The sequence below is a fragment of the Carettochelys insculpta genome, chromosome 19 (genome assembly GCF_033958435.1).
Source record: "Carettochelys insculpta isolate YL-2023 chromosome 19, ASM3395843v1, whole genome shotgun sequence".
Taxonomy (NCBI): Eukaryota; Metazoa; Chordata; order Testudines; family Carettochelyidae; genus Carettochelys; species Carettochelys insculpta.
In genome coordinates this window covers 1,269,169-1,295,733 of record NC_134155.1, presented here as the reverse complement: position 1 = coordinate 1,295,733, position 26,565 = coordinate 1,269,169, and the positions used below count along the sequence as shown (strand labels likewise).

The window sequence follows — 26,565 nt, the reverse complement described above, 5'->3', positions numbered from 1 at the left end:
GGCAGAGGAGCGAATGACCAGCCTGTGTCCTAGAGAAGCCCGGCCCTTCTTTTTCTCCTTATAAAGCGTGCAGTAAAACCCAGGCTGGTTCCCGTTATTGGTAAACACTCACCCTGGCAGATAGCGGCTGTGCTGCTGGGTGGTCTCCCAGGGCGGCGGGTGGCTTTGCTTCGCTGTCTCAGCTCTGCTTGTGCGACTGCTCCCTGGGCCGAGGTCCTGGTCCCTGGCCTGGCTCGGCTCATGTTAAGCCTGCCCGTCCTGAGCTCTCGGGAGGCACCCGTGCCCGTCAGCTCTAGCCTGCAGCCGGAGAGTTCCTGGCAGGACGACGAAGCCAGGCCAGAGCTCCGTGCCTCAGAATGCTGCTTCTGTCCCTGTCCCAGCTGCAGGGCTGTGCCCCAGTCTGAGCCAGCGGCCTGGCTGTAGCATGGTGCCAGCTTGGGGGCAGTGGGACAAGCCTGCTTGTGTTAAAGTCATTGGTGCACTTGGCAACGGAGGGTGTGGGCGGGAATGGCCATGCATCCTCCGCCAGGTGTCCCTGCAGGCAATGGGCAGTAGTGAGAGCCAGGCCCACACAGCCACCCAAAGGAGTCCCCTGGGAGATGCTGCTCCCTCCTCCCAGCAGCTCCTCCATGGAGGGCCAGCACGGGCACCAGGCTGCAAAGCAGGGCCTGCGCCCAGCTCCACAGGGTGCCCCAGGTGTACAGCAGCCCAGCTCCCGCTCCTGGCTCAGGATGCAAGGGAAAGAAGATGTGAGCCCAGACGAGCTTACAGAGCCCTGCGGGCAGGGGAGCTGCGAAGGGTGTTGGCACCATCCCTGCAGCTCCCACCTGCCTCCCTCCTGCTCTTGTGTACGTTGACTGAAGCAGGGTAACCCCAGCCGCAGCCCTCCCCCTTCAGCCGTGCCCAGCTCAGTCCCTGGGGCCCGAGGATGCTGTGCGCACTGTGGGAAGCAGCGTAGCCTGAGCCGGGAGCTTCTGAAGTCTAATTCTGGTGTGACGCCACGGGCCCGTTTCCCCCAGGTTAGTGGGAGTGATGGGGCTTTGGCCCCATGGGGCTGTCAGATCTCCTTCAGGACGGGGAGCAAAGTGTGCTGAGGCTGAGGCTGAGGCTGTGCTGGACATAGGCTGGTTATTCTGCTCACACGGGGAAAGCCCGTGAATTATCCAACCTGTCCCATGGGTCAGGCTGGGCCCTGGGCCAGGGGAGCTGAGCTGGCCCCCAGTGTGGGAGCGGGCAGCAGGGTCCCCACTGCACAGAGCCCTGTGCCACCGTGATGCAACATGGGGTTAAGGATGCAGCTTTCCATTCGCTTTGCTTCTCTTGCTCTTTAACCGACTCCGTACTCATTGGGCCTGACCCGCCACTGAGAAGCCAGGCCTGCTGCAGCCGCACAAACAGCGCCACTTTGAAGCCTGTTTGGTCTGGAAGCAGGAAGCGGATTTCAGGATGGAAGAGCAGCTCTTCCTGTTGGGCATTCTGGGTTTGCCCGGCCCCCAGCCCTTACTCAGGCGCACAGCGTGGGGCACTGGAGCCGAGCGGCTCCCCTTCGCGTGCCCAGCCAGCGAGTGCCAGCCTGCCCCGGAGCAGAGCAGAGCCCTCCTGGTGAGGTCAGACCCCAGTGCTCTGCCAGGCCCCCTAGGAATGCACAGTTCCCGCTTCGTCTCGGGCCCCTGCCTTGGAGCTTGGAAAGCACCTTCAAAACCTCAGAGCGCCTGAAACCCAGACAGTGCACAAAGCTGGCTACCTCCCTTGCCCCCGGCTCGCCCGCCACCTCCCTCCCCCCCGGCTCGCCCGCCACCTCCCTCCCCCCCGGCTCGCCCGCCACCTCTCTCCCCACTGGCTCGCCCGCCACCTCCCTCGCCCCCGGCTCGCCCGCCACCTCCCTCCCCACTGGCTCGCCCGCCACCTCCCTCGCCCCCGGCTCGCCCGCCACCTCCCTCCCCACTGGCTCGCCCGCCACCTCCCTCGCCCCCGGCTCGCCCGCCACCTCCCTCCCCACTGGCTCGCCCGCCACCTCCCTCCCCCCCGGCTCGCCCGCCGCTTCCCTCCCTCCCAGCTTGCCCGCCACCTCCCTCCCCACTGGCTCGCCTGCCACCTCCTTCCCCCCTGCCCCCGGCTCGCCCGTTGCTTCCCCCCCTCCCCGGCTTGCCCGCTGCTTCCCTCGCCCCCGGCTTGCCTGCCAACTCAATCCCCCCCGGCTCGCCCGCTGCTTCCCTCCCCCCACTGGCTCACCTGCTGCTTCCCTTGCCCCCGGCTCGCCCACCACCTCCCTCCCCACCAGCTCACCCACTGCTTCCCTCCCCCCTGGCTTGCCAGCCACCTCCTTCCACCCTGGCTCACCCGCTGCTTCCTCTGCTCCGGCTCGCCCACTGCCTCCCTCCTCCCCTGTGGCTGCCCGCCACCTCTCTCCCCCCCCCCGACTCATCCGCCTCCTCCCTCCCTCGCCCGCCACCTCCCGCCTCCTCCCTCCCTCCCCCCCGCCTCGCCCGCCGCCTCCCTCCCACCCAGCTCACCTGCCGCCTCCCTCCCACCCCGACTCGCCTCCCACCTCCTTCCCCCACAGCTCGCCTACCTCCTCCCCGGCTTGCTTGCCACCTCCCTCCCCTCTCCCGACTCACCCACTGCCTCCCTCCCCCCCCGACTGCCTGCCGCCTCCCGCCCCCCAACTCGCCCGCCTCCTCCCACCCATCTCGCCTGCTGCCTGCCTCGCCCCCGCCTCGCCCATTGTGTCTTACCCAGGGGCTGTTTTTGCCAGGCAGAAGAGCCTCCTGGGGTGTGTCTGACGGGAGGCCGGGGTGGGGGTGGGGGTGGGGACTCCCCGTGCTTGTGTCCGACAGCCCCTGGGGCAGCGCTGCGGCTCTCCTGCTGCCAAGGTGCCCCCCCACCCCCACCCCGCCCTGCAGGGCCTGCGGAGAGGCCAAGGCTTTCCCCTCCCTTGGCCCCAGTCTGGAAGGCTCCGGGCTGTAAGCCTCAGCCAAGCGGAGAGAGCAGCCTGGTGCCCTGTGCGCCCCTCTGTGCACCTTGCTTCCCCTGCTGCAGCCAGCCCGGCAGGGGGCTGGGGATGCCTCGCCCTCCGTGGGCCGCGGAGACCGGAGCCAGCTGCCCATCCCTACTCCTGGAGCCCTGGGGCGCGTTGCAGGGGAGGGGCTGGGGGACACGCACTGCCCCGTGCAGCCCTCAGCAGCACCAGGCATTAGCGCCCAGGGCCTGGCCCTTGCTGCCCCCACCCGGTCCGTGGGCTCGGACAGTAGCACCCCTAGACTGCTGGGGGCCAGCCTCCTGCTGCTCGATGCCCTGAGGCCAGAGTCGGCTCCCTGTTCACAGGTGTGATGAGGTGACTTGGCAGGGTCGCCTGCAGAGTCTGTGGCAGAACCAGGAACTGGTGCCATGTCTCAGTGCGCTGCCCTCTCCAGACAGCCCTGTGGCAGGTCTGGGCCAGGCTTTGGCTGCAGTTCCTGCTCACCCTAAGCAAGCCTCCTCTGCCTCTTCTTTCCAGTGATCAATGAGCTGGATGGCCTGGCCAAGGGCCCAGAACTGGAGCATCGGGCGGGGGGACATGCCCGCCTGCTGCAGGAGAAAGCCAGGCGCTCGGTCGAGTTCCTGGAGGAACGCTTCGAGAGTCGCGACAGCTGCCTGCGAGCTCTGACCAGCCGAGGCAACGAGCTCGAGTCCATCTCCTTCCGCAGCGAAGACACCACCGGCCAGCAGGTAAGGGAGGGCACAGCCTGCGAGGAAGCTTGCAGCGCGGACAGACCTGGTCCTGCATCCGCCGGGGCAGCTGAACACAGAGAGCGCTGCAGCTGGGTGTGTGGCCAGAGAGCATCGCAGGGCTGCTCTTGCCTCCAGCCACCAGCGCTGGGGAGAGACCCTCTTCCTGCTGGGTCTGCACATCTCCAGCCACGCCGGCAGGAGAGGGGGCTGCTGCCCACTGTGGCGCAGCCAGGCAGGGAAGCCTGCAGCAGCCCTCATTCCTGTCACGGGCATGTCCTCCTTCCTTCCTCCCAGGGCAACAACGACGATCTGATTCTCTCCTGCTGTCTCCATTACTGCAATGACAAGGCCAAGGACTTCATGCCCACCAAGAAAGGTACGAGCCCTGGGCAGGTGCCTGCAAAAGGGACCTGGGTCCTGCCCGCTAGCCTGGACTTTGCTGTGCACCCAAGGGAGCTGACGGCTCCGCTCCCCGCACCACACACCCGTGGCTAGTGCTGTGCGCACCCTCTGTGCAAGAGGCCCAGGCGCTTGGCATTGCCCCAGTGTGGAGAAGGCTGTGCTCAGCCCACCCAGGAGCAGCACTCTCGGGCTCCTTTAATCCGTTCTCAGGCAGGATCGGGTGCTGTGTCTGGTGCTGATCCACCAGCTGCTGCTCTCGGGCACTGCAAGCTAAGGGCTGCTCTATGCTACGATGGCAAGTTGGCCTAATTACAGTGCTGAGGGCCAGGGGAAGCTCCCTCCCTGTGCGATTGAATTAAGCCCACTTAAGCCCAGTGTAGAGCCCATTGGCTTGACAGAAGAATTCTCCTGTAACCTGGCTACTGCCTGTCAGAGGTGGCTTCACCCAGCATGAAAGAACCCGCCCATCTCTACCATCAGCATCGACTCGGCGTGCAACATTGCAAGGTCGACGTTCACTAGGGGACAGCACAAGGAAGACACCTGGGCTCGTCTGCACCCACAGCAATACCCGCTCCTCTGGCAATAACATCAGTGGGTCCAGGAGCTGTTTGCAGGGGCTGTTGGGGTGGGAATTACATCAGCGGCTGCCCAAGAAACCAGCGCACATTTGTCAGTGCAAATTCTTAACAGCTTAACTTGTCAGATCCGTAGAGAATCTGTCACTAAATGTTTATGCCGAAATGATGCTGAATTTTAAAATCCTGTGGATTACAGTGGATGGGGCCTGACAAGCTGACAGCCTCTGGTTTGTAACAAGGAGCCACGTCACCAGGCTCAGAGCAGAGGGTGTTTATTGTTACTCATTTCTCAGTGTCCGTGCAAAACCTTCTGAGCCTACTGCCAATTGACCCTCTGGGTGCCCTCCCATCCCCACCACACTGGGTCCCAGGAAAGCCTTCCACCCAACACCCGCCCCGGCAGCACAGCCCGGTGCATGCTGGGCTTCCAAGGGCTGTTTTGTTTCTCATCGGTCCCTGGTCTGCAAGCCCTGTGTCTGCAGTGCTCGCACACCCTGCTCAGCTCCCAGCAGCCCAGCCCAGTGTGGTGTGTTCAGAGCAGAGCAGAGCAGCTTACCGGTCCCATGGGCGAGCCCACAGCAGTGGTTTCTCAGGGTTCAGTTCTTCTGGCCAGCCCAGGCAGTCCCTTCTGACACCTCATGGCTCTCAGAAAGGTTTGGTTCAGACCCCCCAGTGTGCGTGGCAGGGCTGCACGCTGCCCCTCTGCGGCAGGCCCGGGCCCCGCCTGCTCCCTGCTTGCTGCTTCATATGCAGTCTCCACTGGGCAGGCCTCTCTCCGGCGATAGGCACGCTACCTAGGCTGCATCTAGCCTGATAGGGACCCAGCCCGCCCCAGACGTCATCAGAAGTTCTCTGCCATCCCTTCCAGTTAAGTATCTGTCCTTGAGCCACAGCCTGGCCTGGCCACCTTGGCTGGGCAGCTGAACCACATCCCAAAGGTGTCAGGAAGAGTCATGTCCTGTCCAGAGCACCAGCAAAGCCTGGGGATGTCTTGCTGTTTGCCATCAGTGCATAATGTTTCCGAGCCAGGGAGAATATCCTCCCCAAATACTGCAGGGCAGCCTGGGCCCGGGCCCCCCATAGAGTATGTCTACAGCTGGCAGGGTTTGAGAAGAGGGAGTCGCTCGGGGGAGTGGGACGCTGTGCCTGGTGGGGGCAGCATGAAGGAAGGAACCAGTCTAGAGTGGGATAAGCAGCCTGCCTGGGAAAAAGACAAGAGCAGGCCAGGGCGGCGTTAGGTGGGGCCGGCTGGTGTGTGCCGAGAGCAGCGTTGGGCCGGCTGGCGGGGCAGGGCAGGGCGGCGTTAGGTGGGGCCAGCTGGTGTGTGCTGAGAGCAGCGTTGGGCCGGCTGGCGGGGCGGGGCGGGGCGGGGCGGTGTTAGGTGGGGCCGGCCGGCTGCATGGCCCGTGTGTGCCGAGAGCAGCGTTGGGCCAGCTGGAGGGGCGGGGTGGGACGGGGCAGGGCGGTGTTAGGTGGGGCCGGCCGGCTGCGTGGCCCGTGTGTGCCGAGAGCAGTGTTGGGCCAGCTGGAGGGGCGGGGTGGGACGGGGCAGGGCGGTGTTAGGTGGGGCCGGCCGGCTGCGTGGCCCGTGTGTGCCGAGAGCAGTGTTGGGCCAGCTGGAGGGGCGGGGTGGGACGGGGCAGGGCGGTGTTAGGTGGGGCCGGCCGGCTGCGTGGCCCGTGTGTGCCGAGAGCAGTGTTGGGCCAGCTGGAGGGGCGGGGTGGGATGGGGCAGGGCGGTGTTAGGTGGGGCCGGCCAGCTGCGTGGCCCGTGTGTGCCGAGAGCAGTGTTGGGCCAGCTGGAGGGGCGGGGTGGGACGGGGCAGGGCGGTGTTAGGTGGGTCCGGCCGGCTGCATGGCCCGTGTGTGCCGAGAGCAGTGTTGGGCCAGCTGGAGGGGCGGGGTGGGACGGGGCAGGGCGGTGTTAGGTGGGGCCGGCCGGCTGCATGGCCCGTGTGTGCCGAGAGCAGCGCTGGGCCAGCTGGTGGGACAGGTCAGCTCAGGGCAGGGCAGGACGTGCCCGTCACACAGTCTCTCTCTGCTGCCGTTTCAGATGACCCCATCCGGCTGCTGCGAGAGGTGGTGTTGCTCACGGACGATCGGAACCTGCGCGTCAAGGCACTGACCCGGAACGTGCCCGTGCGAGACATTCCCACCTTCCTGAATTGGGCGCAGGAGGGCTGAGCAGGCCTGGCCGGGGCGCGTTGTCCCCGTGTGAGCGACACAGCCTGGTGCTGGTGGGAGAGCGGCTTCCAAGGCACCGCTGCCATTGCCTCCCGACCCAGCAGCGAACAATAAACACCACCTCTTCCAGCCCGGCCTCCTGCCAAGGGCCCTGTGGGCAGAAGGAAGGTCGCTCCTGCCGGTGGGTCGGACTCAGAAGTCGCCATGGCCTTGGGAAGAGCGGGGCAGCAGAGCAGGTGGTGCTGGTCCCTGGGGGAAGCTCTGGGCAAACCCCATTGACGGGCTCAGCCCCTGGCAGGCAGAGCTCCGGCGGAAGGGCAGTGTTCTCCTTGGACCGAGGCGGACGCCTGGGAACGGGGGCCTGGCCGTCTGGCACACTCTGCTGCGGGGGCCCGGAGGGGCTGGTGCTCCAGCTGGTGCCTGCCCGCGCCCCCAGGGCACTGAACGTGAAGAGCAGCATCGGGCTGGCTCTGTGGCCCAGCCCTCGGCCGTACGCGCCTGGCCGTGACCCCGGGAGCAGCTGTGCCCACACTGCTCCCCAAGAGACTCCCCTCTCCTGGGGAAGAGGCGGGGAGCTGTGTCCAGAAGGGGAGCAGGCGCTGCTCCAAGAGCACCACTGCAGCCTCCAGGGCAACCTCAACTCAGCACCCGGGCTGCTTCGTTCCCGCTTGCGTCTCCCCTCCCCCTGTGCCAAGGGCCCTGCTCTGCTCCCCAGTCCTATAGACCCCACCAACGTATCCCCGACCCCTGCTCTGCTCCCGTCCCACAGACCCCACCAACGTATCCCCGACCCCTGCTCTGCTCCCCAGTCCTACAGACCCCACCAACGTACCCCCAAACCCGGCTCTGCTCCCGTCCCACAGACCCCACCAACGTATCCCCAAAACCCTGCTCTGCTCCCGTCCCACAGACCCCACCAACGTATCCCCAAAACCCTGCTCTGCTCCCGTCCCACAGACCCCACCAACGTACCCCCGACCCTGCTCTGCTCCCGTCCTACAGACCCCACCAACGTACCCCCGACCCTGCTCTGCTCCCCAGTCCTACAGACCCCACCAACGTACCCCCGACCCTGCTCTGCTCCCGTCCTACAGACCCCACCAACGTACCCCCGACCCCTGCTCTGCTCCCGTCCCACAGACCCCACCAACGTACCCCCGACCCTGCTCTGCTCCCGTCCCACAGACCCAACCAACGTACCCCCGACCCCTGCTCTGCTCCCGTCCCACAGACCCCACCAACGTACCCCCAAACCCGGCTCTGCTCCCGTCCCACAGACCCCACCAACGTACCCCCGACCCCTGCTCTGCTCCCGTCCCACAGACCCCACCAACGTACCCCCGACCCTGCTCTGCTCCCGTCCCACAGACCCCACCAACGTACCCCCGACCCTGCTCTGCTCCCGTCCTACAGACCCCACCAACGTACCCCCAAACCCGGCTCTGCTCCCGTCCCACAGACCCCACCAACGTACCCCCGACCCTGCTCTGCTCCCGTCCCACAGACCCCACCAACGTACCCCCGACCCTGCTCTGCTCCCCAGTCCTACAGACCCCACCAACGTACCCCCGACCCTGCTCTGCTCCCCAGTCCTACAGACCCCACCAACGTACCCCCGACCCCTGCTCTGCTCCCGTCCCACAGACCCCACCAACGTACCACCGACCCCTGCTCTGCTCCCATCCCACAGACCCCACCAACGTACCCCCGACCCCTGCTCTGCTCCCCTGTCCTACAGACCCCACCAACGTACCCCCGACCCCTGCTCTGCTCCCCAGTCCTACAGACCCCACCAACGTACCCCCGACCCCTGCTCTGCTCCCGTCCCACAGACCCCACCAACGTACCCCCGACCCTGCTCTGCTCCCCAGTCCTACAGACCCCACCAACGTACCCCCGACCCCTGCTCTGCTCCCGTCCCACAGACCCCACCAACGTACCCCCGACCCCTGCTCTGCTCCCGTCCCACAGACCCCACCAACGTACCCCCGACCCCTGCTCTGCTCCCGTCCCACAGACCCCACCAACGTACCCCCGACCCCTGCTCTGCTCCCCTGTCCTACAGACCCCACCAACGTACCCCCGACCCTGCTCTGCTCCCCAGTCCTACAGACCCCACCAACGTACCCCCGACCCTGCTCTGCTCCCCTGTCCTACAGACCCCACCAACGTACCCCCGACCCCTGCTCTGCTCCCGTCCCACAGACCCCACCAACGTACCCCCGACCCCTGCTCTGCTCCCGTCCCACAGACCCCACCAACGTACCCCCGACCCCTGCTCTGCTCCCGTCCCACAGACCCCACCAACGTACCCCCGACCCTGCTCTGCTCCCATCCCACAGACCCCACCAACGTACCCCCGACCCCTGCTCTGCTCCCCTGTCCTACAGACCCCACCAACGTACCCCCGACCCTGCTCTGCTCCCCAGTCCTACAGACCCCACCAACGTACCCCCGACCCTGCTCTGCTCCCGTCCCACAGACCCCACCAACGTACCCCCGACCCCTGCTCTGCTCCCCAGTCCTACAGACCCCACCAACGTACCCCCGACCCCTGCTCTGCTCCCATCCCACAGACCCCCACCAACGTACCCCCGACCCCTGCTCTGCTCCCGTCCCACAGACCCCACCAACGTACCCCCGACCCCTGCTCTGCTCCCGTCCCACAGACCCCACCAACGTACCCCCGACCCCTGCTCTGCTCCCCAGTCCTACAGACCCCACCAACGTACCCCCGACCCCTGCTCTGCTCCCGTCCCACAGACCCCACCAACGTACCCCCGACCCCTGCTCTGCTCCCGTCCTACAGACCCCACCAACGTACCCCCGACCCCTGCTCTGCTCCCGTCCTACAGACCCCACCAACGTACCCCCGACCCCTGCTCTGCTCCCGTCCCACAGACCCCACCAACGTACCCCCGACCCCTGCTCTGCTCCCGTCCCACAGACCCCCACCAACGTACCCCCGACCCCTGCTCTGCTCCCGTCCCACAGACCCCCACCAACGTACCCCCGACCCCTGCTCTGCTCCCCAGTCCTACAGACCCCACCAACGTACCCCCGACCCTGCTCTGCTCCCCTGTCCTACAGACCCCACCAACGTACCCCCGACCCTGCTCTGCTCCCGTCCCACAGACCCCACCAACGTACCCCCGACCCTGCTCTGCTCCCGTCCCACAGACCCCCACCAACGTACCACCGACCCCTGCTCTGCTCCCGTCCCACAGACCCCCACCAACGTACCCCCGACCCTGCTCTGCTCCCCAGTCCTACAGACCCCACCAACGTACCCCCGACCCCTGCTCTGCTCCCGTCCCACAGACCCCACCAACGTACCCCCGACCCCTGCTCTGCTCCCGTCCCACAGACCCCACCAACGTACCCCCGACCCCTGCTCTGCTCCCATCCCACAGACCCCCACCAACGTACCCCCGACCCCTGCTCTGCTCCCGTCCCACAGACCCCACCAACGTACCCCCGACCCCTGCTCTGCTCCCGTCCCACAGACCCCACCAACGTACCCCCGACCCCTGCTCTGCTCCCGTCCCACAGACCCCACCAACGTACCCCCGACCCCTGCTCTGCTCCCCTGTCCTACAGACCCCACCAACGTACCCCCGACCCCTGCTCTGCTCCCGTCCCACAGACCCCACCAACGTACCCCCAACCCCTGCTCTGCTCCCCTGTCCTACAGACCCCACCAACGTACCCCCGACCCCTGCTCTGCTCCCATCCCACAGACCCCACCAACGTACCCCCGACCCCTGCTCTGCTCCCGTCCCACAGACCCCACCAACGTACCCCCGACCCCTGCTCTGCTCCCCAGTCCTACAGACCCCACCAACGTACCCCCGACCCTGCTCTGCTCCCGTCCCACAGACCCCACCAACGTACCCCCGACCCCTGCTCTGCTCCCGTCCCACAGACCCCACCAACGTACCCCCGACCCTGCTCTGCTCCCGTCCCACAGACCCCCACCAACGTACCCCCGACCCCTGCTCTGCTCCCGTCCCACAGACCCCACCAACGTACCCCCGACCCCTGCTCTGCTCCCATCCCACAGACCCCACCAACGTACCCCCGACCCTGCTCTGCTCCCGTCCCACAGACCCCCACCAACGTACCCCCGACCCTGCTCTGCTCCCCAGTCCTACAGACCCCACCAACGTACCCCCGACCCCTGCTCTGCTCCCCAGTCCTACAGACCCCACCAACGTACCCCCGACCCCTGCTCTACTCCCGTCCCACAGACCCCCACCAACGTACCCCCGACCCTGCTCTGCTCCCGTCCCACAGACCCCACCAACGTACCCCCGACCCCTGCTCTGCTCCCATCCCACAGACCCCCACCAACGTACCACCGACCCCTGCTCTGCTCCCGTCCCACAGACCCCACCAACGTACCCCCGACCCCTGCTCTGCTCCCATCCCACAGACCCCACCAACGTACCCCCGACCCTGCTCTGCTCCCGTCCCACAGACCCCCACCAACGTACCCCCGACCCCTGCTCTGCTCCCGTCCCACAGACCCCACCAACGTACCCCCGACCCCTGCTCTGCTCCCGTCCCACAGACCCCACCAACGTACCCCCGACCCCTGCTCTGCTCCCGTCCCACAGACCCAACCAACGTACCCCCGACCCCTGCTCTGCTCCCCAGTCCTACAGACCCCCACCAACGTACCCCCGACCCCTGCTCTGCTCCCCAGTCCTACAGACCCCACCAACGTACCCCCGACCCCTGCTCTGCTCCCATCCCACAGACCCAACCAACGTACCCCCGACCCCTGCTCTGCTCCCCTGTCCTACATACCCCACCAACGTACCCCCGACCCCTGCTCTGCTCCCCTGTCCTACATACCCCACCAACGTACCCCCGACCCCTGCTCTGCTCCCATCCCACAGACCCCACCAACGTACCCCCGACCCTGCTCTGCTCCCGTCCCACAGACCCCCACCAACGTACCCCCGACCCCTGCTCTGCTCCCGTCCCACAGACCCCCACCAACGTACCCCCGACCCCTGCTCTGCTCCCGTCCCACAGACCCCACCAACGTACCCCCGACCCCTGCTCTGCTCCCGTCCCACAGACCCCACCAACGTACCCCCGACCCCTGCTCTGCTCCCGTCCCACAGACCCCACCAACGTACCCCCGACCCTGCTCTGCTCCCGTCCCACAGACCCAACCAATGTACCCCCGACCCCTGCTCTGCTCCCGTCCCACAGACCCCACCAACGTACCCCCGACCCCTGCTCTGCTCCCCAGTCCTACAGACCCCACCAACGTACCCCCGACCCTGCTCTGCTCCCCTGTCCTACAGACCCCACCAACGTACCCCCGACCCCTGCTCTGCTCCCGTCCCACAGACCCCACCAACGTACCCCCGACCCCTGCTCTGCTCCCGTCCCACAGACCCCACCAACGTACCCCCGACCCCTGCTCTGCTCCCGTCCCACAGACCCCACCAACGTACCCCCGACCCCTGCTCTGCTCCCGTCCCACAGACCCAACCAACGTACCCCCGACCCCTGCTCTGCTCCCCAGTCCTACAGACCCCCACCAACGTACCCCCGACCCTGCTCTGCTCCCGTCCCACAAACCCCACCAACGTACCCCCGACCCTGCTCTGCTCCCGTCCCACAGACCCCACCAACGTACCCCCGACCCTGCTCTGCTCCCGTCCCACAGACCCCACCAACGTACCCCCGAACCCTGCTCTGCTCCCGTCCCACAGACCCCCACCAACGTACCCCCGACCCCTGCTCTGCTCCCGTCCCACAGACCCCCACCAACGTACCCCCGACCCTGCTCTGCTCCCGTCCCACAGACCCCCACCAACGTACCCCCGACCCCTGCTCTGCTCCCGTCCCACAGACCCCCACCAACGTACCCCCGACCCTGCTCTGCTCCCGTCCCACAGACCCCCACCAACGTACCCCCGACCCCTGCTCTGCTCCCGTCCCACAGACCCCCACCAACGTACCCCCGACCCCTGCTCTGCTCCCGTCCCACAGACCCCACCAACGTACCCCCGACCCCTGCTCTGCTCCCGTCCCACAGACCCCCACCAACGTACCCCCGACCCCTGCTCTGCTCCCGTCCCACAGACCCCACCAACGTACCCCCGACCCCTGCTCTGCTCCCCAGTCCTACAGACCCCCACCAACGTACCCCCAAACCCTGCTCTGCTCCTGTCCCACAGACCCCACCAACGTACCCCCGACCCCTGCTCTGCTCCCCAGTCCTACAGACCCCACCAACGTACCCCCGACCCCTGCTCTGCTCCCCTGTCCTACAGACCCCACCAACGTACCCCCGACCCCTGCTCTGCTCCCCAGTCCTACAGACCCCACCAACGTACCCCCCGAAACCCTGCTCTGCTCCCGTCCCACAGACCCCACCAACGTACCCCCGAAACCCTGCTCTGCTCCCCAGTCCTACAGACCCCACCAACGTACCCCCGACCCTGCTCTGCTCCCCAGTCCTACAGACCCCCACCAACGTACCCCCGACCCCTGCTCTGCTCCCGTCCCACAGACCCCCACCAACGTACCCCCGACCCCTGCTCTGCTCCCGTCCCACAGACCCCACCAACGTACCCCCGACCCCTGCTCTGCTCCCGTCCCACAGACCCAACCAACGTACCCCCGACCCCTGCTCTGCTCCCCTGTCCTACAGACCCCACCAACGTACCCCCGACCCCTGCTCTGCTCCCCTGTCCTACAGACCCCACCAACGTACCCCCGACCCCTGCTCTGCTCCCCTGTCCTACAGACCCCACCAACGTACCCCCGACCCCTGCTCTGCTCCCGTCCCACAGACCCCACCAACATACCCCCGACCCCTGCTCTGCTCCCATCCCACAGACCCCCACCAACGTACCCCCGACCCCTGCTCTGCTCCCGTCCCACAGACCCCACCAACGTACCCCCGACCCTGCTCTGCTCCCGTCCCACAGACCCCACCAACGTACCCCCGACCCCTGCTCTGCTCCCCTGTCCTACAGACCCCACCAACGTACCCCCGACCCCTGCTCTGCTCCCGTCCCACAGACCCCACCAACGTACCCCCGACCCCTGCTCTGCTCCCATCCCACAGACCCCCACCAACGTACCCCCGACCCTGCTCTGCTCCCGTCCCACAGACCCCACCAACGTACCCCCGACCCCTGCTCTGCTCCCGTCCCACAGACCCCACCAACGTACCCCCGACCCCTGCTCTGCTCCCGTCCCACAGACCCCACCAACGTACCCCCGACCCTGCTCTGCTCCCGTCCCACAGACCCCCACCAACGTACCCCCGACCCTGCTCTGCTCCCATCCCACAGACCCCACCAACGTACCCCCGACCCTGCTCTGCTCCTGTCCTACAGACCCCACCAACGTACCCCCGACCCTGCTCTGCTCCCGTCCCACAGACCCCACCAACGTACCCCCGACCCTGCTCTGCTCCCCAGTCCTACAGACCCCACCAACGTACCCCCGACCCTGCTCTGCTCCCGTCCCACAGACCCCCACCAACGTACCCCCCGAAACCCTGCTCTGCTCCCCTGACCCACAAACCCCACCAACGTACCCCGGATCCCCAGCTCTGCTCCCCTGTCCCGCAGACCCCACCAACGTACCCCCGACCCTGCTCTGCTCCCGTCCCACAGACCCCACCAACGTACCCCGGATCCCCAGCTCTGCTCCCCTGTCCCGCAGACCCCAACAACTTACCCCTGAGCCCTTGGTCTGCTCCCCGACCCACCCCCCCATTCTGTGTACCCCTGACCCACTGCTCTGTTCCCCTGTCCCACCCCTGTCCTGAGTACCCCCAAGCCTCTGCTCTGCTCCCCATCCCACCCCGTCCTATGTACCCCTGAGCCCCTGCTCTGCTCCCTTCCCACCCCCTGTCCTATGTACCCCCGAACCCCTGCTCTGCTCCCTTCCCACCCCCTGTCCTATGTATCCTCGAACCCCTGCTCTGCTCCCTTCCCACCCCGTCCTATGTACCCCCGAACCCCTGCTCTGCTCCCTTCCCACCCCGTCCTATGTACCCCCGAACCCCTGCTCTGCTCCCTTCCCACCCCTGTCCTATGTACCCCGAACCCCTGCTCTGCTCCCTTCCCACCCCCTGTCCTATGTATCCTCGAACCCCTGCTCTGCTCCCTTCCCACCCCTGTCCTATGTACCCCGAACCCCTGCTCTGCTCCCTTCCCACCCCCTGTCCTATGTATCCTCGAACCCCTGCTCTGCTCCCTTCCCACCCCGTCCTATGTACCCCGAACCCCTGCTCTGCTCCCTTCCCACCCCGTCCTATGTACCCCCGAACCCCTGCTCTGCTCCCTTCCCACCCCTGTCCTATGTACCCCCGAACCCCTGCTCTGCTCCCTTCCCACCCTGTCCTATGTACCCCCGAACCCCTGCTCTGCTCCCTTCCCACCCCTGTCCTATGTACCCCGAACCCCTGCTCTGCTCCCTTCCCACCCCCTGTCCTATGTACCCCAAACCCCTGCTCTGCTCCCTTCCCACCCCGTCCTATGTACCCCCGAACCCCTGCTCTGCTCCCTTCCCACCCCTGTCCTATGTACCCCGAACCCCTGCTCTGCTCCCTTCCCACCCCTGTCCTATGTACCCCCGAACCCCTGCTCTGCTCCCTTCCCACCCCGTCCTATGTACCCCCGAACCCCTGCTCTGCTCCCTTCCCACCCCGTCCTATGTACCCCCGAACCCCTGCTCTGCTCCCTTCCCACCCCTGTCCTATGTACCCCAAACCCCTGCTCTGCTCCCTTCCCACCCCGTCCTATGTACCCCGAACCCCTGCTCTGCTCCTTGTCCTATGTACCCCCGAACCCCTGCTCTGCTCCCTTCCCACCCCTGTCCTATGTACCCCCGAACCCCTGCTCTGCTCCCCGTCGCACCCCGTCCTATGTACCCCCGAACCCCTGCTCTGCTCCCTTCCCACCCCTGTCCTATGTACCCCCGAACCCCTGCTCTGCTCCCTTCCCACCCCCTGTCCTATGTACCCCCGAACCCCTGCTCTGCTCCCTTCCCACCCCCCGTCCTATGTACCCCCGAACCCCTGCTCTGCTCCCTTCCCACCCCCTGTCCTATGTACCCCCGAACTCCTGCTCTGCTCCCTTCCCACCCCTGTCCTATGTACCCCCGAACCCCTGCTCTGCTCCCTTCCCACCCCCTGTCCTATGTACCCCCGAACTCCTGCTCTGCTCCCCGTCGCACCCCCTGTCCTAGGTACCCCCGAACCCCTGCTCTGCTCCCTTCCCACCCCTGTCCTATGTACCCCCGAACCCCTGCTCTGCTCCCTTCCCACCCCGTCCTATGTACCCCCGAACCCCTGCTCTGCTCCCTTCCCACCCCCTGTCCTATGTACCCCCGAACTCCTGCTCTGCTCCCTTCCCACCCCCTGTCCTAGGTACCCCCGAACCCCTGCTCCGCTCCGCTCCCCACTGCCAGATGCACACCCTCGGTCCTGTCCCACACTGCCTGTTCCCTGCTCTTAAGGCTTTGACCTTACAATAACTGTCTGCCTGGCGCTGCCCTGGGCTGGGCCAGCCCATGCCTCGGGGTCCCAGGCAGCGCTGGGTGGTGCTCGGCCGGGGCTGTCAGAGATGGCCCCAAGGGAAGGGGACGCATGACTGTGGCCAGAGGCAGAAGAGGCTGAGCTGGGCGACCATTAAGTGGGCCTGACGCTGCTGTGCCAGCACTGGTCTTGGCCCAGCTCCCCAAGGCCTCCTTGCCGTTCGTGGGAGGTGGGAGCCCTGGCGCTGACTCCCTGAGCCCCTCTCCGGAGCACACGGCTCCCACGCAGCTGAGGCTGAGCTGTCTCCTCCATGGCGCCAGGCACTGCGAGGGCAACCAGGCAGCGCCTGCGGAACCGTCGGTCACCTCCCAGCTCAGCCAGGGCCCAGGGAGCTGTGGCCAGGCAGGTAGTCAGCACCTTAAGGAAGGCGCAAGGTTGCCCTCTCTAGGGACTTAGCTGTACTCCCAGGGCAGCGGCGCGGCGCAGTGTGGGGAGGCAGCAGGGCCAAGGGCAGCTGTGTATGCTGCCAGCAAGGCTGCTCCTGCCCCCCCATGTTTGCGGGCAGGCGGGGGGCACGGCAGTGCCACCCCTGCCTCAGTGCTCCTGGCTGCTTGGCCCAGGGCGGGACGGGAGGGGAGTGGAGTGGGGTGTGTTCCCTGGCCATCGGCAGGAGAAAGGGAGGCTGTGTCTTCGTGGCAGCCGCTGGCAGGTCCTCCCCACGCCCTCCCCAGAGGTTGCCTCACCTGTGAGGTTGGCCGGCACCAGGCCCAGCTGTGCAGCATGCCAGACCTGTGTGCTCTCCCGCTGGTGCTAGCCCAGGCCTTGCAGAGGGCCAGACCTGTGTGCTCTCCCGCTGGTGCTAGCCCAGGCCTTGCAGAGGGCCAGACCTGTGTGCTCTCCCGCTGGTGCTAGCCCAGGCCTTGCAGAGGGCTCGCAGTTTCCCTCGGGCCCAGGCTTCCTGCACCGCTTGCTGGGTGGGTGGCGAGGCAGCGGAAGGAGGCTCCTGGGCGAGGTGACAAGCCCATGCACAGAGGTCAGGGCTCCAAAGCAGATGTGTGACAATCAGCAGTGAGGCTGGTTTGGTCCCTGCTCCAGGCCCTGGGGAGGGGAGCAAGCCTGCTGGTGATTCTAGCTTCAGCCCTGCAACCTGCTGTGCTTCGGACCTTCAGACAAAACCTGCCAGCACCTCCACCTCCCAGCCAAGGGCCCACCTGGGCTGCTGGTGAGCTGAGATGGCCCAGGAGGTGGGGCCAGCCAGCCTGTGCCATCAGCCCTTGCTGCATTGGATTCCCCAACCCTGCTGCACTTGACACCTTGGTTCTGAGGACCCTGCTGAGCTTTGCCATTGAATGGCCCCGGTGAGGCGCGACAGCGGGGGAAGGAACTGCACCGACAGGGACAAGGTGCTCAAGCTGGGCATGCCAGGCCCCTCCGTGCTCCCTCGCTGGTGGAAAGACCCATCCCCTGGACGCTGCTGGCACCAGCTGCTGCTTCTCAGAGCTGCCTCTGACTGTGACAAGGGCTGAGTGCGGGCAGCAGGAGCCGCTCTGGGGACATGAACAGGCAGCCTGAGGCAAGGACCTGCTCAGTTTCTGACCCCCCGACTCAAGGTCCTGCTGCTCCCCTGGGCCAGGCTGGCTTTGCTGTGCTCCTGCCCTTTGTCTCGGGTGTGACTATCGGCCTGAGCTTCCTGCGGGCCTGGGCTATGCGGCTCTGGGAAGATGTTTTCTTAAAGCTTTTCCTACTGATCACTGCGCTGGGCTGCCTGGTTCTGTTGGGGGCTGTGCTGGGAATTGGGATTGGCACTGTCGCCCTTTCCCAGTGGGGACAGAGGCTGCCCCAGGAATCTCCAGCTTCCCCCAGACCCACGGGAGCGTTGCCGGTTAGTGCAGGGAGCCCAGAGAGGGCCGGGCTGCCCACCTGCACAGCCAGGCCAGAGCAGCGCCCTGGCTTCCTGCAGCCAGCCCCCAGCAGGAACACGAGTACCTTGCTGGGAATGAATTGTCCATGCAACCCCATCCCCTCGAGTGCACCTCCACTGGCAGGGGGAAAACCACATCCACCCCCCCACGGTGCACACCTCCTCCTCCCCCCAGCCTGGCCAGCACTGACAGCCCCCCCCACCCTCAGGAGCACAGGGTGCCCGGCCCAGGCCCAGGCCGGGCCCATCCAGCCCCAAAGAAGGAGCTGAGGCCTCCGGTGTTCATGTCACTTTATTGCTGGCTGGGGTGAGTACAGAAGAGGACGGGCAAATGGCAGGCACCACTCAGAAGACTACAGGTGGGGCAGGGGCGGGTCGCACTGGATCCAGGCCCCAGTCCAGCCCAGGCTCTCAGTCCCCCTCCACGCCCCCTGCGCTTTGTCCCTGATGGCTGCCGGGGGTGCGGGGCAGCCTGCCTCAGACTCTGGCCGCTGCTCCCTGGCCCTCACCCAGACGTGAGCGCCCCAGTTCCTGGCCGGCGGGCAGGCGCTCTGCTGAGTCACACCCAGCCGGGCCCCAGGGCTCTTGGCACTGGGGGCTTTGCACCCCAGCTCCCTTGGTGGAGCAGCCGGTCTGGCTAAAGGCACCGTGGGGGTGAGGCCGGGACGGGCGCCAGGCGGGGGCACCACGGCCTCCTGTGCAAAGGCAAAAGGACTAAGGCAAGGGAAGGAGCTTCACAGTATCCCGCAGGCCGGAGGGAGAGGACCCAGGCCCGGCCCCCACGGACAAAGCAAGGAACAGAGCAAGGAAGTACCGGGCAGGGCCCCAGGCTTGGCCCCACCTGGCCTGTGCCCATTCACCAGGGGCTGTGGGCAGGAGTTGCCCATTCAGCGCAGCCTGGCTGGCCCGAAGGTCATGCTCAGGGCGCTCTCCTGGGGGCAGGGCTGGCATCTGCATGCAGCCCTGCAGCACCGGCCCCATTGGCCGAGGGCAGAGACCTGAGCACTCGCCCCAGCAGTGCCCCTGGCCGCTGCACTGCCCCCACCCTGCTGCCCATGCGCTGCCCAGCCAGGCCACTGCAGCCCCCCAGCAGGGCCCACAGCCTCTCCCTGGCACAGCCCTGCAAGCGACAGCCAATTGTCGGGCCTAGCGCCTGGCCCGGGCCTGGGCCTCCCGCGGTGCTGGGAGCCGGGCTGGGGCCTCTGTCCAGGGGGACAGCCCAGAGGCACAAGGAGCCCAGCGAGGGGAGAGGGCCAGCCTGGCCCAGCCCCAGTTCCCTCCCCTGCCTGCAGGCTCTGGCCTAGCGCGCGCAGGAGGGGCACCTCCCATGGGACCAGGAGAGGCGAGCTCTCATCTGGGAAAGCCCACAGTGGGTAGCACAGCGCTCCCCTGGCCTCAGGGGGGAGCTCCCAGCCCCCGCCCCCCGCAGACACCCCCCAGGAAAACACTGCAAGCCTCCCCCCAGCAGGGCAAGCCCACCTGTGCTCCTAGGGACACTGCCGGCTGGGACTGACCCAGGGGCTCAGGCTGGGGACAGCCAGGCCCAGCTTCATGCTCCCTCCCCCAGAGCCCACGGCAGGGTTGGGGTAGATCTCCCCTGGGCTGCTGGGCCTGGCTGGGGCATCCCTGAGCACAGCACGGGGGCGGGGCAGGGCCAGGCCGGTCTCCTCAGCCGGCTGCTTTGCTTCCTGCTCAGCTCCCTGGGGCTCAGGGCCTGAAGCACCTTTGGGAGGCTGGCAGGAGCTTGGGTCGGCTGTGGCGTTCCCCTGCCCCAGCAGCCATCTGCAGTCTGTGCTGGGAGAGGCGCTGCCCCTGGCAGGGCTCTGGGTACGTGGCGCTCTCCCGGGCTTTGCTGGGCCAGGTGTGCAGCTCGCTGCAGAGATTCAGCCCCGTCCCCAGCTCCCCTTCCCCGGCCGTCATCCAGCTGCTGGAGAAAGCTGCAGTCGCTGCCTGCTCCCTTGCCCCTGCCGGCTGCAGCTCTGCTCCTCTGCAACACCTGGGACAAGGCCCCACCCGGGTAAGAGACCCAAAACCTGCGCTGCCACCCCCAGGTTCCCTAGCATGGTTTGAGCCTTCCCTGCAGCAAACTCTCCCAGCCCCGGGGAAGGGAGACTCCCTGTGCTTGGGCCACAGGCTGGGGTAGGCCAGCAGAGCGCAGGCTGGTGGGGTTGGGGGTCCCAGCTGCAGGCAAGTGCAAAAGCCTATGTGCATGGAGGCCCAAAGCAGAGCAGCAGTTGCTTCTGCAGCCAGTCAGGCCGTAGCAGAACCACTGGCACCTCCCAGCCTGGCCCCTTGTGAAGCTGGGCTCCGGGGCTGGTCTAGGACTTGCGACAGGTGGGTTTGTGTGCTCCTACAGTGCCCAGTTGCGAGGGGTGGGGGGGTTGGGGAGACACTGCCACAGCCCAGGGTGGGGAGCAGCTGGCTCTTGAGGTAGGAGGCAGGTTCACATCTTCCACAGGAGAGTCCTTGTGCAGGGAGGCAGCTGCCCCAGCTAAAGAGAGGCTGGGGTAGGCTGCCCTGTATCTGAGCACCACGCTGGGAAGGCCCTGGGAGCAGCTAGCACAGGGCGGAGGAGGGGCTGGGGGAAATGGGCCAGCAAATGGGGTTGATCACTGAACAATCAGCCGCAGCCGAATGTCCACCAAATCTTCCTACTGCTCAGCCCCAAGCCCCAGCCCTGCGATACACTGGGCCAGCCTGCCAACAAGGCCGCTCCTTCGGCAGCCCAGGGGCAGGGCTCGGCCCTGCACTCCTGGGCTCACCGGGGCTCTTGCTGTCAAGGGGAAAGGTGGAAGATTTCCATCATGGCGCGTTTTCTGGGAGAGGAGGTTCCGCTCCCCGACGGCTCAGGTCCCCGCGGGGGCAGCGGCTCGGCAGCCCTTTGGCTCTGGTGGCATTGGGAGGCTCTGGGGTCCCGGCCGCCCCGCTAGGTGGGCGAGTAGCGCTCTATAGTCCGGTCGCCGGGCAGCAGCGGGCCCGGGCCCAGCAGCTCAGCTGCCTTCTCCTGGCTCAGGCCCAGGTGCTCGGCCGTGAAGCGGGCCAGTGGGAAGAGGCTCTCCATGCCCTTGGGGTCGCCCAGGAAGTGTGAGGTGTGCGCCAGCAGCTCGGCCGCCTTCTCCTGCTTGAGGCCCAGCTGGTCGGCGGTGAGGCGCGCCATGGCGTAGACGCCCTCGGGGAAGTCCAGCTTGGCCTTGCCCTCGGGCCCGGCCGCGTGCATCTTCATGTGGCTGATGAGGTTGCGCTGCTGGGCGAACTTGCCGCCGCAGACCTGGCACTCGTAGGGCTTCTCGCCCGAGTGGATGCGCATGTGCTCGGTGAGCCGGTACTGGCGGGTGAAGCGCATGCCGCAGGCGTCGCAGGCGAAGGGCTTGAGGCCCAGGTGGCTGCGCATGTGGCGGGTCATGGTGCCGCGCTGCGTGAATTTCTTGCCGCAGATGGTGCAGGGGTAGGGGCGCGTGAGCCAGTGCGTCTTCTCGTGCTGCCGCAGCGTGGCCGGGTCCTTGTAGGCCTTGTCGCAGGAGGCGCAGCGGTAGGGCCGGAGGAGGTCGCCCAGGCCGGGGCCACCCTTGTCCAGGAAGGGGCCGGCCGGCTCGGCGCCTGCCTTGTGGTACAGCTCCTCCTCGGTGTGGGCCTCCACGTGAGCGTTGAGCTGCTCCGAGCTGGGGAAGCCCTTGCCGCAGGGGATGCACACGTACAGGTTGTCACCCAGGCTCTCGGGCTCGTAGGCCAGGTGGTTGCAGTAGGGGCCCAGCGTGCCCCTGGGGGAGGGGCCCTCGCTGCTGCCCGTCTCCTCGCTGGTGCTATTGTCGTGCTCCAGCTCGGCGCTCTCCAGCCCAGCATAGTGGGCCTGCGGGGGCAGCGGGGGAGACTCGGCCTTCTCCCGCTCGCACTCCTTCTCCGCCTCACACTCCTCCAGGTAGGCGCCCAGGGGCTCGTGCTTCATCCAGCGGTACAGGAAGTCGCGGCCCTCGGGCCGGGCCGGTGGCTCGGCACAGGGCGGGCTGCCCCGGAAGCGCTCGGGGGGGTGGATCACGCCATCGCCCGCCAGCGGCGAGTCCCCGTAGGCGGCGCTGTGGTTGGTCAGCAGGGAGGCACCGCCGGGGGGGCTGTCGTGCCCGGGGGGCAGCGAGGGCTCCCTGGCTTCCCCCGGGTGGAGCCTCTCCGGGGGCAGCAGCTGCGGGGAGGGGCCGCTGGGGCTCTTCTTGGAGAGGTCCAGGCCGCAGGGCGGGGAGCAGTGCCTCTCGGGCGGGCACAGGCCGGGCTGGGGCAGGGGGGCGCCCGGGGAGGCGTAGAGCTCCCCGCACTGCGTGCTGAGCGCCTCCTCGCCCGGGACCACATCCCCCGCCCGGGGTGGGCCCGAGTAGCAGGCCTGGATGACGGGGGTGCCGGCCTGCAGCCCCCGGGCCAGCTTGCTGTAGGGGCTGTAGCCGCCCCGCAGGTGGCAGTACTTGCCCGCACGCTTCAGCTTCCTCTTGCACAGGGCCACCAGGGCGGGCACCTGCAGGTAGCTGGCGGCCGCCAGCACCGCGCCCAGGCCCGGCTCGCCCGGCGGCAGCTCGCCCAGCCGCCCGGTGTAGATGAAGTCCAGCACCAGGCGGAAGACGCCCGGGCTCACCATCTCGTGGTCCAGGTTGAGCAGGTTGTCGTGCACCACCAGGGCCTTGAGGTAGGCGCTGCTGGCCGCCAGGATGTTCTTGTGCGCCCGGAACAGCGCGTTCTGCACCACGATGATCACGTCGCACAGGAAGCCCTTGGCCCGCTGCGTGTTGAGCTGCAGGAGCAGCTGCCGGGAGTGGCTCGGCACCTCCATGGCCTCGGGCCCGGGGCTGGCCCCGCCACCTGCAAGAGACACGCGGTCAGCGGCTGCCGGCGCCCGGGCTGCGGATCGCGGGAGGGAGCAGCGAGCCGGGGGCGCCGGCCGGACCCCTCCCCCGCCGCTCCGCGCTCGGCCCGGCCCGGCCCGGCCCGGCCCGCCGCAGCAGCAGCAGCAGCAGCAGCTCCGCCTGGATCCGCGGCCGCGGCGCCGCTTCGACGGGGCGGGAGGGGGCGGCTGGGCGCTACCTGCGGAGCAGAGGGGCCTCCTGGCCTGGGGGGCGGGGCCGGGCCGCGCCGCCTGCTCCGCGCACTGCCTGCCGCTGCCGGGTGCCAGCCCTTATATCGGCCCGGTGCGGGCTGGGGGAGGGGGCAGAGCCCGGCGGCGGCGCGGGGGGAAGGTGACATCACTCCCGCCGCTCCCAGCCCGCCCGCGAGCCCGGCCCCACCTGAGCTGGGGGGGCACCTGCCGCCGGCCGGGCCCGCCGCCCCCTGCCCCGGGGGAGCCCCGCTCTCCCCGGCCCCCGCCTCCAGCAGCGCCGCGGCCGAGACCCAGCGAAGGCGCCGGGCCGCCCAGCCCTGGGCACAGCCGGCGGCGATGGGGCGCTGCGGCCCGCGGCGGAGCCCCACATCCGGCGGGCCGCCCGGCGCCCTCGGGGCCGCGTGAGCCGGAGCGGGAAACGGGCCGAGCCCCGAGAGCGGCCCGGCCCCGTCCGGCGTGACCCTCTCCCGGCTCCGGCTCCGGCTCCGGCTCCGGCTCCCGCTCCCGCAGCTGCGCCGAGAAAGCGCCGCGCCGGCCCGGACCGGCCCCGGCGGCAGCTGGGGACGCCCGCGGGGCTCCCGTCCATGGCGCTGGGGCCGAGCCGGCAGGGCAGCATCCGCCGCCCTCGTGGGCCACGTCCCCTTGCGCGCTCCCCGCGCTGGCTGCCGGGGCCTGGCCCGGGGCTCCCCCGCTCGCAGGTGGCCAGTGGGGGCCGAGAGCCAGAGCCGGATCCGGCCGCAGCCCGGGGGCCGCCGCGCTGCAAGGGGGTGTCCGCGCCCCTGGCCGGCCCCGAGCGGGAGCGAGCGACCAGCCCCCGGTCCCTGCGAAGCGCCCGCCCCGCGGCCGGGCTCCTCCGCCCGGCGCCCCTCCTCGGCTCTGGGCTGCACTCCCGGGCCCCGGGGCACCCCGCTCCCACGGCCACGGCCCACGCGCCCTCCCGCGCCCGCGGTACCTGGGGGCTCCGTCGCTTCCGCCAGCCAGCCGAGCTCCCGGCGGACTCTCATGGCCCCCGAGCGGCCGCCTCAGCCCCTGGGTCCCCGGCGGGCGCTGCCCGCTGCCCGCTGGCGCCCCCGGCCCATGCCCGCTCGGGCCCCGCGGCCCGGGCGCTGCCTCCCCGGGGCGCTGCGCGCTGCGTGCCAGGCCCGCGGCTGGGGCGCAGCATGTGCCGCGGCGCTCGGCCGGGCGCAGAGGTAAAGGCCGGGCTGCGAACTCCCCCTGACCCCGGCCTGAACTCCGCGCTGCCAGCGCCTCGCCTGTTAAAGGGACAGCCGCCGATTTCCTCCTCCCCGGCCGGGCGGGGCGGCGGGCCCGGCTCAGGGGGCGGAGCGGGGCCCCTGGACGGCTCCCCGCGGAGCTGCGCCTGGACCGCCGCGGGAAGGAGCCGCCCCGCTCCGGCCTGCCCGGCGCTGGCAAGAGCCCGCTGGGAGCGGGAGAGCCGCAGCGCCGGTCCCCAGCCCGGCTCCGCCGCGGAGAGCGCCCGGCCCGGCCCGGCCCGGCCCGGCGCTGCCCAGGTACCGCGTGAGTCCGCCGGGCGGGGAGCGGCGGGTCCCCCGGGCTCTGCCAGCCGTGGGGAGCTGGGCGCGGGCTGGCGGGGGTGACAGGGGCCGAGGGGCGCTGGCGGGGCGGGGCGGGGCGGGGCTTCCGCGCACTCGGGTCCTGCGGTCCCGGCGGGGAGCTGCTCCCCGGGCCGGGGCTGGGTGGGAATCGGGCTCGGCGGTGCCCAGCCAGGGAAGCTGCTGATCTGGGGCAGGAAGGAGCCGGGTCCCTTTTCCCATGGGGGCCAGAGGCTGCCCAGGGACCCCCGGGAGTGTTACCGCTGAGCGCGGTGGAGCCGGAGGGGGTCGCGGTGCCCGGCCCCGGAGTGCTGAGCCCCACTGAGCCGAACAGCAAACCCTGTGCAGAATGGAAAGCGCGTCCGGCCAGGGGCGCCCCCTCCCCACATCCAGTCCCTGGGCGGCCCAGGCCCGGCAGCGCCCCGGCTTTCTACAGCCAGTCTGGCCTTGGGCTCGCCACAGGGGCCCCACAGCGATTACTCGTCCATTAAGCCCCCCGGGCTGCTCTGCCGGCGGGAGAGCCCGTCACCCCCCCCGCCCCCCCCCGGGCTGCTCTGCCGGCGGGAGAGCCCGTCACCCCCCCGCCCCCCCCCGGGCTGCTCTGCCGGCGGGAGAGCCCGTCACCCCCCCCGCCCCCCCCCGGGCTGCTCTGCCGGCGGGAGAGCCCGTCACCCCCCCCGCCCCCCCCCGGGCTGCTCTGCCGGCGGGAGAGCCCGTCACCCCCCCCGCCCCCCCCCCGGGCTGCTCTGCCGGCGGGAGAGCCCGTCACCCCCCCCGCCCCCCCCCGGGCTGCTCTGCCGGCGGGAGAGCCTGTCACCCCCCCCGCCCCCCCCCCGGGCTGCTCTGCCGGCGGGAGAGCCCGTCACCCCCCCCGCCCCCCCCCCCGGGCTGCTCTGCCGGCGGGAGAGCCCGTCACCCCCCCGCCCCCCCCCGGGCTGCTCTGCCGGCGGGAGAGCCCGTCACCCCCCCCGCCCCCCCCCGGGCTGCTCTGCCGGCGGGAGAGCCCGTCACCCCCCCCGCCCCCCCCCCCGGGCTGCTCTGCCGGCGGGAGAGCCCGTCACCCCCCCCGCCCCCCCCCGGGCTGCTCTGCCGGCGGGAGAGCCCGTCACCCCCCCCGCCCCCCCCCGGGCTGCTCTGCCGGCGGGAGAGCCCGTCACCCCCCCCGCCCCCCCCCGGGCTGCTCTGCCGGCGGGAGAGCCCGTCACCCCCCCCGCCCCCCCCCGGGCTGCTCTGCCGGCGGGAGAGCCCGTCACCCCCCCCGCCCCCCCTCCGGGCTGCTCTGCCGGCGGGAGAGCCCGTCACCCCCCCCGCCACCCCCCGGGCTGCTCTGCCGGCGGGAGAGCCCGTCACCCCCCCCGCCCCCCCCCGGGCTGCTCTGCCGGCGGGAGAGCCCGTCACCCCCCCGCCCCCCCCCGGGCTGCTCTGCCGGCGGGAGAGCCCGTCACCCCCCCGCCCCCCCCCGGGCTACTCTGCCGGCGGGAGAGCCCGTCACCCCCCCCGCCCCCCCCCGGGCTGCTCTGCCGGCGGGAGAGCCCGTCACCCCCCCGCCCCCCCCCGGGCTACTCTGCCGGCGGGAGAGCCCGTCACCCCCCCCGCCCCCCCCCGGGCTGCTCTGCC

The 26,565-nt window shown here is 69.1% G+C and overlaps 2 protein-coding genes across 6 annotated transcripts in view; one reads left to right on the top strand and one right to left on the bottom strand.

Moving 5' to 3' along the window:
* Positions 1-6,881, top strand: part of SMG6 (SMG6 nonsense mediated mRNA decay factor) — a 158,503-nt gene extending 151,622 nt beyond the window's left edge. For all 4 annotated transcript variants that reach the window (XM_075013600.1, XM_075013599.1, XM_075013602.1 and 1 more), the window contains exons 17-19: positions 3,497-3,708; positions 4,006-4,087; positions 6,747-6,881. In XM_075013600.1, coding sequence (XP_074869701.1) covers positions 3,497-3,708; positions 4,006-4,087; positions 6,747-6,877 — 425 coding nt within the window. In that variant the 3' untranslated portion in view covers positions 6,878-6,881. The remainder of the gene's footprint in view (positions 1-3,496; positions 3,709-4,005; positions 4,088-6,746) is intronic.
* An 11,698-nt stretch (positions 6,882-18,579) lies between these two features.
* On the bottom strand, positions 18,580-24,483 carry LOC142023270 (hypermethylated in cancer 1 protein-like). 2 transcript variants are annotated; one of them, XM_075014044.1, is made up of 2 exons: positions 24,348-24,483; positions 18,580-23,160 (listed from the first exon to the last, which is right to left on the bottom strand). In XM_075014044.1, the coding sequence occupies exons 1-2, from the start codon at positions 24,397-24,399 to the stop codon at positions 21,248-21,250; spliced, it is 1,965 nt and encodes a 654-aa protein (XP_074870145.1). In that variant the 5' UTR covers positions 24,400-24,483; the 3' UTR covers positions 18,580-21,247. The 2 variants fall into 2 exon arrangements, with proteins under 2 accessions (XP_074870145.1, XP_074870146.1); XM_075014045.1 differs by lacking the exon at positions 24,348-24,483 and adding an exon at positions 23,383-23,424.
* Between the last annotated feature and the right edge of the window lie 2,082 nt (positions 24,484-26,565).

Coding starts and splice junctions, on each gene's coding strand:
- LOC142023270 (XM_075014044.1), bottom strand. CDS start 24,399: ATGAGAGTCCGCCGGGAGCTCGGCTGGCTGGCGGAAGCGACGGAGCCC. Junction 23,161..24,347: donor GGAAGCGACGGAGCCCCCAG/GTACCGCGGGCG, acceptor TGTCTCTTGCAG/GTGGCGGGGCCAGCCCCGGG.